This window comes from Poecilia formosa, unplaced genomic scaffold (genome assembly GCF_000485575.1).
Source record: "Poecilia formosa unplaced genomic scaffold, Poecilia_formosa-5.1.2 Scaffold170, whole genome shotgun sequence".
Classification (NCBI taxonomy): domain Eukaryota; kingdom Metazoa; phylum Chordata; class Actinopteri; order Cyprinodontiformes; family Poeciliidae; genus Poecilia; species Poecilia formosa.
In genome coordinates, this window is record NW_006800109.1 from 1,280,501 (window position 1) to 1,295,503 (window position 15,003).

The window sequence follows — 15,003 nt, forward strand, 5'->3', positions numbered from 1 at the left end:
AAAATGTCAAAAACAACCAATCAGAGCCAGGAGGCGGGTCTTAGCGCTGTCAATCAATCTCATGAACCCGTTTACAGCATTGCAATAAAACAGTTCATCACTTTATGTAGAATTGTTTATTTTATTTCATGTTTTTTTCAGTTTCAATAAATCAGTTTTGGTGCAGAAGAGTTTTTCGAAATTGACGTGTTTAAAGGAATTTATTTTCCAAATGTGTAGCTGAAACATTCTGGTTTTTAACCAAACTAAGTTTTCAAAACAATTTATACTAATGACTTCATACCTGGTTTCGTTTAGCTTCTCTGAAACCAGAATCGCAGTTTTAAGCTCTGAGTTCTGATGAAGCCACCTGATTTAAAAAACGAAGCTAAATTTCCCTCCAGGTGATTAAATATTTGCAGTCGGGAAGCAGCTCTTCTAAATCCCTTAAACAATCCGGCAGGTAAACATGAATTAATTAAGCGCCGCTAAGTTTGCTTTTCCAATTAAAGTTCTGCCCACAAACATTCAGACACTCCCGACATGCATAAAACGGCCAGAAGGTAAATTAAATTACACCGGAGCGTCTCTGCTGGGATTGAAATTCAGAGAGGAAGCTTCGGTTGGATAATAAAAACAGCAATCTCATGTACTAATAAATAAAAAAAGAAAAACCCACCAACACGGTGCTTCTAGGAAGATTGAGGTGAAAGAGAGATTTAGCCAATTACCTGCCAGGCGTCAGAGTGGAAATGGGGTCGAAACGTTGCTGAACACCACAAAGTTCTGGGTTTGATTCATGGACTCGGTCGGTGGCAGCGACTCCAGAAACAGGTGGGCGACTCGTTTGGTTTGGAAAGCAGTCAGAGCGGGAATTTCTCATTCAGCGGGATAAAGAAAGTCACGTTTAAAGCGCCTGTAATTACAAAAGCAGCGCCGTCGCCGCATCTAAAGGGATTGACTGGATCTCCTGCAGCCGGTTGCTGCTTGTTTCTGAATGTAAGGAGACAGCTGCCGTCTGTACACAACACTTTCATTCACTGACGTGACAAAACGTTGGCCGTCGGGGGAAAGTGGAGGCTGTTTCACTAAATCCAAGCTTGTGTTAGAGTTTTGGTGACGGCAGAGGCGGTTCCAGAGACGATCCGGTAACATGGCTGATCAGAACAAGTTGGTTAAATCATCTGTGTTTTCTGAAAGGAGGTTTTAATTTCCATTTCAGTCTCAGCTTCTGTTTGATCCTCAACCGGATGTTACTACTGGTGGAAAATACGAAAACAGGAAGTGTTTTTTTTAATGATTTATTAACCTGTTATTTTAATTGAGTTTCTTCTACAAATGGAAACATCGCAATTACAAAATTGCTTTTTCTTTCAACATTAGCAAAGTTTTGCAACATTTGTAATCGAAACGCAGCTAGTTTCATGACTGTCAAGACATGCCAACAGCTCAGTTTCCTGGATGATTAAGGATGATTAACAGCTCTGCTAATCCAACTCATTTGCTCTTGCTGCTCCTCGTTAAATTGTCAAATGGTTAGAAAGATGCTGGCGTAGGGGATCTGAATGACTGCTGGTAGAACTCTGTTACAACTCCTTTGGAATCATGGGAACAGATCAGATATTTGAGCTTTTGAGATCCTGATCTGCTCAAAAACAAATATCCTTCCAGGCTCCCAAAGGGAATAATTTTGATGCTAATGGCGCCTCAACAAATGGATGTTCCCTCCAATGTTCAAGCTTCAGTTTTAAGATAAATTTTATTTTCATTTGTGAATTAAAAAAAAAAGAAAGAAAGAAACCAGATAGAAAAAAGTAGTAAACATCCATACAGAAACACAAATGAATAAAAAGGAAAAGGAAAATCCCCAAACATTTAAAAACAAAAGATTTAAATTGAAAAGAAAGAAAAAAGGATCACAAATATTTTTGGCACCACGTGGATTGTCAACATTAAACAAGCAAGAAAAAGAATCACCAAAAAAGTGGAAAAATTAAAATAATTCAGAATCGAGCCACTCAGATTCATACAGAGAAATAAAAATCATATCCAGCAACTCAAGTGCTTGTTTTCCTCAGACACTTCGCTGCAGGTGAAGCTCACCTGTGGAGCCCCCAGCAGCGCCCCCTAGGTGTCACCGACGCATCGACAGGTGAGCAGAAACCAGCTCCAGTCACAGCACACTACCTTTCAATTAAACAGCAGTTCATGAAAAAAACGCATCACTGAACTTCCGCAAAACGGAGGGAGAGTTTTAATCACCTGCTGAGAAAATACCAGCAGCCAGAGACAATTTCAGGAAAAAAGATTCACATTAGTGTTCATCAGGAACAAAGAAATCCGTCAAGATTAGCAGCAGTTTGTGACCAAATTCATCAACTAAAAGTAATTAAAAGGTTTGTAAACTGTGCTGGTTGTTATCCGACTGGAGCTGGCATCTTTATTTCCTTTTAACAAATAAAGTGCCTCCTGAAACAATTTGTTATATTGTTGCTGCATTTATTTAACATTTTTGAAGAAAAAAGGACAGAATAAAACCAGAAATCTTTCCTCTGTTCCATTTCTGCCCATAGTTGGGCTTTAAGCCACTTTCACCACATCGTACTCGGGCGTTTTCTCCCAAATCTACCAGATATTCTGTGTTTTTAAAGAAAACTGCAGTTTTTTTATTCATCTGTTTTTATACACAAGTTATAAACAGGATTCCTGCACATTTTTACGTCCGTTTCAGACTCAACTATGCAGCTTTTACAGCCTATAAAATAAGAGATTTATTAATGCTCTTTACTTTTTCCACATTAATCCAAATAATTCCAGACTTTGTAGGAATCCCGCTTTAAAATCTCAGCAAATTAAGTTTAGTCTCAGCAAGCAGCAGCTAAACTAGAGTTTGATGCCTTACAGTATTTTGCAGGAAAAAAGTAAATGTGTTCTAAAATATTGTTTTATATGAAGTTTAAGGTGCTAGATTTTAAACCGAGTCTGAATAGAAATTCGTCTCATTTTTCTTTGAAATTACAAAAACAATTTTGTTTTCCTTGGTCCATATTTTGGGATTCAGTTCAGGAAAGTCAGCAGAATTTTTTCTTACAGATATGAGAATCAAATCAAATCCGTTTTATTATTAATGTTCATTAATGTTTTTATCTTCACTTTTCATCCATCAACACATACTGTTTTTATTTTTTCTTTAATTATATAAAGCACCTTGAAATGCCTTGCTGCTGAAATGTGCTATACAAATAAAAATTGATTATTAAGACTGATTTTTTTCGACTCTGATGGAGAATCTTCATTGTTTTAATTGATAAAACTCACAGATTGAAGCTTTTGATCTGCTAAAGTCGGACGTTTCAGACTGATGAGCTGAAAACGTCCAGCAGAAAACACTGTGGACCGGATTAGGGACCGGATCAGGGACCGGATCGGAGCAGAAACCCAGAGGAACTGGAGTGTAAACCCAATGAAACCAGAGCAGAAACCCAGAGGAAACCAGAGGAACCGGAGCGTATCCGTCAGTTTTTCACATGGAGAACGGAGACGTCGCCTCAGACCCCCTGCTGAGGGACGGCGGTGGGGGAGCGATTGTTTTTCTTCCAGCCTCGTTACTGCGAAGCGGTTCCTCTCTGCTCCTTTGATGAAGTTTTATTGAGATGCTCGGCAGGAAAGCTCCGGCGGATCCTTCACCGCTTCTTTTAATGACGGGCGTTAAAAGCAAGAGAAACCTTCCTGCAGCGTTTCGTTCCACAGTGAAAACACAGACGGGTTTGTTTGACAGAAGCGTTTCTAGAGGAAACGGGAAATTTATGCAGCAACAAAACTCAAGAGGTAGCAGGTTGAAACTTGATCATTACACTGAAAAAACTCAAAATCTTACCAAGTATTTTCATCTAGTTTAAATATCTTGGTACATTTGAAACTTGCAAATAACTTTTCAGCAATATACAGGGGCTTAATTTAAGTCAATAATTCCTTAATGTTGATAAAGTACTAGTTAGTAGGCATGGATATAGAATTTCATCACAATATTATGTAGTACTATTGTGATGAACTACTCATTACTTCTCTTTAGGGTAACTAAAGAGTTATACACACTGCAAAAACAATGTTACCAAGTATTTTTGTCTAATTTCTAGTAAACTTAAAATTAGACAAACTTACAAGTTTTTGTTTTTGCAGTGTAGCAGCATAAACTAAAATGCTCTTTGAAAAACATTCCTATGTGAAATAATCTTCTGGATTATGGATACTTGAAGTGGGATTTATATCACTAAACTGAGCACAGAGACTTTATTTAATCATAGTTTTGAATAATTTCTTTATGTTTTCATGGGAAAATCTGGGGCGTAAAAGTAAAATTTTAGTAAGTTTTTTTTACATCAACTTAAATTTAAGATGACAGAAATAAAAATTACAATGAGATTTTTTGGAGCTTGTAGTTTTTAATCAATATTAAGGAATTGACTTAAAACAAGCTCCTATTTTTTGCTGACAAGTTACTTGTGAATTAGTTTTGATTTATTTAAAGTGAGATAAGATATTTGGACAATAAACTAGAATAAAAATACTTGCTAAAATGTTGAGTTTTTGCAGCGTAAGCACAGATTCCTCCGTTATTCAAATCTGCATAAATCTGGTAAAAAATAATCCGATTCGGGGACGGATCCTCTAAAAGTTGCTGGACGCCATCTCCCTTAAAACAGAGTGAAAAACTCAACCTGTCGGCTGCTTGATGAGGAAAAATATGTTTAATCAAATCCCTTTGATCACCATGATTCACAAAAAAATTTGGTCCCTTTCGTTAAAACATTGATTGCATTTAAATTAATCAACACTGCAAAAAAAAAAAAAAAAAGAAACTTGCCAAGTATTTTTTTTGTCTAGAGCAAATATATAGATTTAAAATAAGACAAAACCAAATTATCCTCATTTAAAAATTGTTTTTTCTGAGCATATTTTTGTGCATGCTTAGTTTTGCCTTATTTCGACTGTACTAATATATTTGCAGTAGAAACCAGACAAATACTTGGCAAGGTTTTGCAGTGCAGTTTGGTTAAAAAAGGCACAGTCCGCCCAGCAGCAGCTAAGGCCTCGACAACCTAGAAAAATGGCCAACAGTCGTAGATTTTCCCAAGTGGTTCTTATTTCTTCGTCTCAGTCAGGATGATGTTGGCGGTGACGAACATGAGGCAGAACGCCGCCCACAACAACACGAACCACACCCAGACGGCATGGCGGAACGGGGAGCGGTGCTTGTTGACGGCGTCTCTGCCCATCACGGGCTCCAGGTGGCGCCTGGAGTAGAACACCAGGAACGCCGGGATGACGTACTGGATCCCAGTCCCCGCGTACGACCCTGTGATCCCCACCAGGGTCTCCAGATTGTGCGTGCAGAAAGCCACCACGATGGGCGGCACCAGGGTGATGAGGGGAAACACGACCCGGTCCACCACCCACGGGTAGGTGCCGCCGTCCCGGTGGAACAGCGTCTTCCAGTTGTTGCGCAGCGTCACGGCGATGATGGGGAAGTTGGTGCTGATGGTGAAGACGGGGAACAAGCCCAGGAAGTAGCGCAGCACCGGGATGTTCAACACGTCGCAGTTGTCTGTGAAGTTCAGGGTGTACATGTCGTGCAGCAGCGAGCTGTCGAAGCAGAAGATGGCGGTGAACGACAGCAGGACGTAGAAGCCCAGGATGAGGACGTAGTCGGCCAGAACCAGGCTGCCGACCCGCTTCTTATCCGAGATGGGCGTCACCAGGGAGGGCAGGGAGTGCTGGCACATGAAGGAGTAGACGCACACGCCGAACAGGTTGGGCACTCCGGAGAGGCTGGCGACCGGAGGGTGGCCCTCGCCCGTTCCTTTACCGATCCGGATCAGAGCCAAGATGATCATCATGGTGAAAGCTGAGAGAAAAAAAAAAGAGAAATTAAAGAATCACACAGGTAAGAATCAAACACCTAAAAGTCCGGTTCACTCACTTTAGCAACCAAAACTCCAACATCTGGTACATTTTCAGCTGCTGTGGTTCTCCTCCAAACTGCCAAACAACTGAAACCTGTTCCACCCCTCGCCTGTGGGGGCGCTGCATTGAGAACCACAGAAGGAAGCGAAAACCACAGAACTTCCTTCTTCACCAAATATAAACCAAAATGGAGCAGCGCCAGATTTTAGCAGTTGTAGGATTTCTCTTACCATTTACAATAACTCTGAAAAAGTAAAAATTAGTTGCATTTAATTTCCCTTTGTGATCAATAGAGTATTTAATTTGAATCAAATTGAACTCAAATATCTATAATCTGTTGAACGTGACATCAATGATTAGTCAATATGATAATGGAAAAATAATCCAAAAACATCCTTAAAAATTAACTTTAAATTGTAATGAACATTTAACACTGGAACTGGAAGACATTTTAAATATACAAAATAAATCAAACAGAAAAAATGTGAATTTCAAATGTCAAAAACTTTTCTAAAGATTTCCAGGTTTTCTAGAAAATGTCAGATTCATCACATTAGTTTTTGGTGGAAATTTATTAATGTTTTTCTATCTACAATGGCCCAAATGCACTGCTGCAAAAATCCCTTTCAGGTTTTTGATCTACAATAAATATTAGGAAACTTTATGCGCTTGATTTTAGGGCTTTTTGTCCCGCTACTAGTTTGGAGACCATGCATTAGAGGTCGAGATTGGGGCTGATTTTTTTGGAGTGGGCTGGATTTTTTGTCGTTTGTCAGATCTGGCAGAAGTCAGATGAGCCTCAGAGTGTCGGCAGCTCCCGCTCTTTGCCTCCGATCGATTTGTGGAAGTTTCTCTGGAAAGCGACAGAAAGCACGGTGGCCGCAGCATGGTGCCCTGTTGGGGACCAATGGTCGTCTTTCCTCCCCTCGCAGCCAGTCAGGGCGCGACTGCAGGAGTCTGAGCCAGTCCGGGCGCGACTGCAGGAGTCTGAGCCAGTCCGGGCGCGACTGCAGGAGTCTGAGCCAGTCCGGGCGCGACTGCAGGAGTCTGAGCCAGTCCGGGCACGACTGCAGGAGTCGGAGCCCCGGGTCGGCCAGCAGCCAGCCGGATCCTCGCTGCTCGACACCAGGCGTCCTCTAAACGCACGGTGACATTTAGGAGAGCCGCGCGTTGCAGAGCGTATCTGAATCACACCTTCACTGTGACTGAACGCTGGAGCCTGAAGTTGTTTTCAGTGTAAAATTCAAGCTTTTTTTTTTAAACTTTTCCATCTCCGCACTGCAAAAACATAAAATATTAAAGTATTTTAGTCTAGTACACTTTAAAAAATACTAAACCAATTGTAGATTGTTTTTAAGCAACTAAACGAAGTTGTTCTAAATCATTTGACAAACTTAATTTTATTACATGGAACAAATTAAATTTTTTTAAGTTGGTGCTACATTTTCATTGTTCTGTGTTTTCTGCAAGATATAGGAGTTTATTAATGTTGTAGTATTCTACAGCAGGGACAAGGTGAATTAATATAACATTTAATGTTTAAGTGTCACACACCCCAAAACTGTTTTATTTAACCAAAATAAAATTAAATATAAAAATAAATTAAACCGTTAGGAATAATAAATATTCATTATACTGAAACATTTGCAAGGAATTTTGCAACAGTTGCACTCATGTACAACAGTAAATATGATTATTTTTGTTAGTTGACATCAACTATGGCCAAGGCAGAAGTGGAGTAGAAGGAAGAAATACTGCCACCTGCAGGTGAGCATCGGCAATAACATTTCTGCCCATTCTGTGCATAAAATTAGCAATAAACTGTTGATTTTGCATGAATTCACAAAAAACTGGAGGGATTAACTGATATAATTCGGCAGCAAACAGAAAAAACTGAATTAATAAAATATTTGATCACATAAGATTTTATTTCTGTGACTCTCTGGAGTCTAGAGGGCCACTTAAGAAGCTATGGGGGGCCAGATTTGGCCCTCAAACCTCGAGTTTGGCACACAAAACAGTGCATTGATGTTTAAAAGTACAAAACCAAACAAAAACTTTGAAGGCTCAATATTTTTACCCAATCTGAGGCTGAAGCAGTTTCAGTTTTAAAGATTTGTTTTTAATGAAAAATGATTTGAAAGCTTCAGAAGACGAGTCTCATTTTTCACTTGAAGATAATCCTGAAAAGGATCAGCTCCACTCTTGACCCTTTGCTTCCCACTTTTCCTTGAACTCAGCAGAATCAGTGTGGGAAACCTGTTGCAGGATTGTTCAATATTTAATGCATCTTTGGCCTCCGTCCAATGTAATCTCAGGGTGTGGGGAAAGCTCTGCTACTCCCAATTTAAACGTTAACCCTCGTATTACAGAGAGGTCGGATGGTGGGCAACAGACCAGCTTTCAAGGACAAAAAGTCTGTTTCATCTGCAGCCATGAAGGGAGAAATGCATAGTGAGTCTTTTGAGATGCTTTTAATCTTTTTTACTACTCTGCAGTCACCTGTCTGCTGCTCTACTCCAGTTTTTAATCTACAAGAGGCTGTGAGTAGGAGGAAGGTGTGGGACAGGAGGAAGGAAGCTGCTCTCCATCTTAACCCTCAGAGGTTTTCACAGGAAGCGTAATCGCATGGAGCTTTAATTAGGAGAGCCTCAGGGCAGCTGGCTGTTATCGCATTACTTAAAGCAGCTTCTCCAGTTTGGACAAGACTAAGAGTCTGAAGTGGAGGCTGAGAAAGGTGAGAAAGAACCTGAATCACAGACAGCTCAGGCATTTTGATCCAAGATGGAGGATGATGAATTTATTTCAGTGAACATTTTGTTGGTTAAAGTGATTCATTGTGCTTCTTTGAACATGTTAAGCACCATTTAAAATGTTCATTTTGTGTTACTTGTGTTGTCTTTGATTAAAATGTTAATTGGTTTGATGTTCTGGAACACTAAAATGTGAAAAAATAAAAAAATCAGGAAAATTGTTTTTCACGCCGCTGTACTTCAGTGTTTGGTTTTTTTGACGATTACTTGCAGCACTTTCTTTTGACAGCCACATATCACATCTAGGTAACTTCAACCATTTAACAAAACCTGATTTATGCGACCTGGACGGGTCCGGCAGCTGCCCTGTGAGCAAAGCTTCGACTCGACGCCCCAGAGGAAACTCCTCCAGCTTATTGTCTCCACCACAAAACCAGAGTCACCAACTGCCTCAAAAGGAAGAGAAAAGATGGAAATCCTGCAGCAAATTCAAGCTTGGAGAGGAAATCCATCACAGGAGCAACAAACTGGAGAAGCTGCAAGTCAAGCCAGAAATCAGGAAGAAAAATCTGCATTTTCAGAAAAACCCCAACATTTTAAACCTTTTAGGATCTGATGTGCTCCGTTTTCACGTTTATACTCTCTTCCCTCCAGTGGTTTTAGAGGACGACAATCATCTCATCATTAATCAGCACCGACTCCCCTTCAGCACTTCCTGGGTTAATCTCGTTGGTGATTAGAGGCTGCAGCTCTTCGCCCAGATCCAGCCAGGACTTCTCCGTTTCTCTCCGCAGCAAAACTTTATCGTATGAAACCGATCAGCTCTGATGCCGATTCTGGTGAGCGACTGGGTGATAAGTGGCTTCGCCGCCTCGCAGCGCGTTCAGCGATCTGCGATGGAGCCATCAGCAAACAGAGCAACGCAGCGCATGTAGGACCATTTATCCTGCCAGGCTCACAAGACGAGCCGGGGGATCCGAGCGCCTCTAGGCAATCTGAAAAAACTGAAGTAAAACTACATGAAAAGATCCAAACGGGTCAAAATGTTCCTGATACACAGCAGCATTCTTCATGGTTAGTAAACTAACCACAGTAGATGGATGGTATGGATGTTTTTTCCTCTCCCGTTATTGGTATATTCGTTTTAATAGGACTGAAATGATTAATTGGATTAAAATAATCGATTAATCGTCAACTGGAGTATACAGACTCCAGAAAAAAGGTAAATTGCTGAATAACTGCAGTCAGAGCGGTTATTAAACCAAATATATACACATCAATACCAAGTCATTCATGCATTGGTTTGGTGTGGAGTGCTTCAGAAAGCTAATGTAAAATCTTCACCTGTTCATCCATCAGTGAGGTCTGCACTGTGTGTTGCACACGTGATGGATGGCTTGTATAAACGATCCATTCTGCCACTGCTATCGGTTTATTCACTCCCAACATGAACTATGGTGTCATCAACTGAAATGAACAAAAAATGGTTTAAAAAACTCATTTTGGGATGAAAATGCAGCTTTAGAGGCAGAGCCAGCGTCCCGACGCGCCGCAGTCCTGCTTCTGAATCTGTGATTTTAAACAAAGTTTCTCAGCACCTCTGAACTGTGATTCTGCTGCACAGTTCATTAAGACTGGCTCATATTTCACTGTCGCCCTGCGAGCCGCCTGCTGAACTCCCAATTCAACAAGCCACCAGAGTCCCAGATGACCTTCAGAACCAGCGCCGCCTCCCCCACGCTCCTGAAATGCCACCATGCAGACGTCAACGAGTCTGCGGCACTTTCCAGCCTCTTCGTGGTATATTAGTAAACCAAGAGCTTTAGTTGGAGGTGTGAATGTTTTTTTCACTGTAGAGATTTTAGTTTATATTTTGAAGAGGCAGAAAAGGTCCAATTTTAACTACAGTTGAAAAATAATCGGATTAATCATGAATAATCGGATTAATGGATTATTGAAATAATCTTCCATTAATTTACTAATTGATTAATCGTTAACTATGCAGACTCAGAAAAGCCAATTTTGGAAACTGAGGTAATTATGCAAAAATGTACAAAAACATATTTTGCATGCAAGATAAAAACTAAATATAATCAAACATTTAGTTATTAAACCAAAATATAATCAGCAGATCAGATTTGATCAGACTAATCCAGTCTGATCAAGACGTACCATCAATGCAACAAAGAACTGGCCAAAGAAAAACCTCGGAGTTGCTGAGTCGGACCTCAATCTGACAGAAAATCCTCAAACGAAGCCGAAGCTTTGAGTTGCTAAGCTGCAGCGAAAAAACTTAAAGAATCTGGAGAGTTCAGATGAGAAGGACTAAAATCCATTCATGACTAATTACTGCAACGATTAATCATGATGAACACAGAAATAATAGTCAACTAATTTAGTAAATGATTGTTAATTGGAGACTAAAACGATTACTTTACTGAAAGAACATTTTCAGAGCAGAAGTTAGACCAAAGCTTGAATTAAAACAAAAAAAATATTTGCATTTAAGATGGAAAAATCTTTGTAAATATTTTTGTACCAAAAACTCCACAAGCAGTTTTAACTTCACTTGGTTCTAATTCTGTTAATCTCACATTAAGCACCTTTTGCCATCCAATAATTGCTCAAACTAAACAAGTGAAGCAGAAAAACCTTTAAACATGTTGAGGTCAGAACTATTTTTAAGCTCATTTAACTAGGGCTGAAACGATTAATCAGATTTATTGCATAAAATATATTTGATCATTTAAAAAGGAAATTACATATTTGTTTAACCTTTTACTGTATTTGTAATATATAAAATGCTTAAGTGGTTAAATGAAAAATTTGTAGAATGTGCCATTTTTATATCCGATTAATCAATTAATCGTCAGAATAATCGTTTACTAAATTAATCGTTAGGTGCAGCCAAATTCAAATACATGCAAATAATGTTTAAACCTTCATGCAGAGACTTTATTTGGGTACTTATAGCAGGAGAGCAGACTAACAAAACCATCAGGGATAAGAAACGTCACACTGATACAGGATTTATGTAAATGTAGCAGGTCTACGAGTTTCTCCAGTATGAATGACTACAGAAGAAAAGGCCGATTAAAAGAAAAATGGCTAATTCCTTACTGCAGTGTCACTTTGATTCAAATATCTTCATATCTTAAATAACTACAAACATGTAGCATGTTTGTCTGTTCCTGTGAGAGCAGTGCAGCAAGTGGAGGTAGCAGGAAATGAGACTAAATTACGTTTTCTCACCCTGAGGAGCTGCAGACACGTGCCAGCAGTCCACAACTCGCCGTGTCTGTGCTCTCCTCCTCTGGACTACAAACAAACTCGCACCGCCAAAGACAGAAGAGGAGCGAGGTCATCGGTCAGGATTAATGATTTAATTTACAAAGTAGGTCGACAATTCGCTCGGCTTCTCAGAGCGCCGCCAAAAACATCTAAACACTGAGAACAGAGGAGTCCGATTCTAGAAAGACAATGTCTCCACTTCCACTGGGAGAGAGAGAGGGAACGAAGGAAGGAAGGGAGGAAGAAAATAGAGGAGGTGGTAAGAAGGGAGGAATATAAAAGGGAGGGAGGGTAGAAAAGAGGGAGGTAAAAGGAATAAGAAAAAAATAGAAGGAAAAACAGGAAAGAAAAAGGAAAGAAAACTGAACTGAAACAGAATTCTGCAACACATCTACATGCCAAGATTGTCATAGTCAAGCTAGCATAACTGACCAGCTTTGCTTTATTTAAATTAAAACTTCTGGTTGTTGTAGAGTTGACAATTAGCAACAAAGTACTCAGTCCATTTTTTAAAAATGTATCACCAGTAACGAAGATTTAGTGTGTTATACTGACAACTTAAATTATTTGATATCACGATATTTTGATAAAATTGTACCTCCGCATCGCCCACCACCTACTTGCATCAATACAAGTAAACAGAAACCAGCTCTTAGCCATTTCAGCTAATATATTTTACATCTTAGTTTAGCTTCCTGTGATGATGTGAACACAAAGAAAGCAAATCCTGCAGCCGAGACATTTTAAATCATTAGCCTGAGCGGCAAAAAGCATGACGTAAAGTGACACCACAATCAATTACGCTGGGCGTTCAGAGTGAGGAACAGTGGACAGTGCATGGATGCTGCTGTGTTTATGGGCGGCTTGTGATTTCGGCTTCAGCTCCTGGATGGACGGTTTATTTTTGCCCGTCGCCCCGGTGAGTGACGGTCCAATCAGGCTTGGGACGGCCTGTCAAGCCCGTCAGGCTGAGGAATGAGAGGAGATGGGAATCAAAGACACGGGGCAGAACCGAACCGTGATGGACGGACCTGACCGCAGCGGCCACAAAGGCAAAAACAAACTGATGATAAAATGGAAAACAGCTGCGACGAGCCGGAAACGCAGGACGAAATCGGAAAATCAGTTTTACTTGAAAAGTTAAAATGCTGTGATCCCAGAAAAGGCTTCAAACGAGAGTCGGCAGGAGGAACAGTAACTCTCTGTAATCGCTTTCTGTCCGACTGTCTGAGCCCGAGGAGAAGCTGCCCGACTCGTTTCCATCACCGCTTCAGTTCGATGGGGTTTGCCGACGCTCGGCTCTCTGAAGGCCCGACTACAGCGTTTCAATCAGCCTGAAGCTGACCGGCCATAACAGCCTGCACTCCTTTATCACATTTTGTTTTATTTCAAGTGTACTGAGATATTTACACTAGAAACTAGATCAGAAATACTTGATAAAAGTTTGGTTTTGCAGTCAAAGGTTTCCTGACAGCAGCTACTAAAGCAATCTGAAATATTGCACTTATATAATATTCCAATGTTTTTCAGATGTACTAGTTGATGTTATTTTAACAGAAAAATCTTTAACTTCTAGCCTTTGGTTTCCTCTTACCGATCCAACGCATGAGTGAGGTGAGAATCTGAAGATATTTGGTCTTCTGGGCGTTGAAGAAGGTGAAAGGCCCCAGCAGAAGGGTGAACACGCTCTGCAGGAACAGAAAAAAAATATTTCACTCGTCTGTGACAAACAGAACAAAATAAAAACAAAAAGGAGTTCCTAGCTTGCAGAAATCAAACTGAGCCACATTAAAGCAGAGCTGAAGTTTGAAACCTGTCTGAGCGCTGATGAGACCTGGGAGAAGTGCCGTAAAATGTCAGCCACTGTGAATAATGCCATAAATGTCAGAGTTAGTCAGCATTAGAGCTTGATTTACAAGGCATGAATATGAAGTCTTATGCAAAAAACTGCAGCAGAGACACTTCTAATCTTAGTTTAATTGTTTCTGAGACGGCAGAATGTGTGTTCATTAAAAGTTAAGAGTGATTTGCGAGGTTGTATGTTGGCGTTTCCTGCAACTTCAGCTGGTCGTTTCTAAAACCCGACCGAGAGATTTGACCCTTCAGAGTAAAACCGTTTTACCAGAGAGTGTAAACACCAATTAAGTTAAACATAGAAGTGAATGCTAAGTGAGGTAAACTGTTCAGAATATTTATCCAAAATGTTTCCAGAAACTGGAAGAAAAACTTGACAATTTCAAAAAACATTAAAACATTGAGAAATGTAGCGTTTCTCCACGAAGGAGCAGGTGGCTGAAAACCACAAAAATCAGAAAACAAATTCACAAAGAAATATGGAAAAGAATGATCAAGATGCACAGAAATCAACTGGAACGTTAAAATTTCGACCAAATCAAACATGATTTTATAAAAGTACAAAAACCAACATGAGCAAAAGATCAAAGGTCTTTTATTGCAGCAGTTTACCGTAAAAAAAGAGGGACAAGCTAGGAAAAAGGGAAAAAGAAATAAAGAATGGATGACCGAACATTTAGGACTCGTCTCTTTGTGGATTTTTTTCATGGAATGTAAAATTATTCCCAGCTTTTTTTCCCCACTTAACTAAAATATCTGAAAGAAAAAGCAGGTTGGGAAGCTGAAACGGCTGGACACAATGCTGTGTGATACGCTATTGGCTGGCAAAGCAGCCAATCCAGGAGTGCCGTTCATTTTCCTTGTATCTGATTGGCTGAACGACAGGGCAGAAATAAGTTAGCTTCTGCTGATATCACTGCATAGATTAACGTAGGCATGTTTGGTATTTGAACTATTGAAATAGGATTTAGTTTCTCTAGATCAGACAGAATGCAATTTAACGGTAGAGATATTTTAATGCTTTTTGTTTTGACTTATTCAGACTGAAGGCTGACGAGTCAGACATTGAGGCTAGCGCCAAGCAGGATTAGCATCTGCTGAACTTTCGATGGTTCTTTGCACCAAAACCCTGCAGAGACTGTTTGTATTCCAGCTGGTTTTG

The 15,003-nt window shown here is 40.0% G+C and overlaps 1 protein-coding gene across 1 annotated transcript in view; it reads right to left on the bottom strand.

The window, feature by feature from the left end:
• Positions 1-4,706: 4,706 nt before the first annotated feature.
• tmem104 (transmembrane protein 104) overlaps positions 4,707-15,003 on the bottom strand; it is a 43,342-nt gene continuing 33,045 nt past the window's right edge. Inside the window, exons 9-10 of the mRNA XM_007565010.2 lie at positions 13,582-13,675; positions 4,707-5,884 (exon numbers count right to left, since the gene is read on the bottom strand). Of these exons, the coding sequence (XP_007565072.1) occupies positions 5,121-5,884; positions 13,582-13,675 (858 nt within the window). The 3' untranslated portion in view covers positions 4,707-5,120. The remainder of the gene's footprint in view (positions 5,885-13,581; positions 13,676-15,003) is intronic.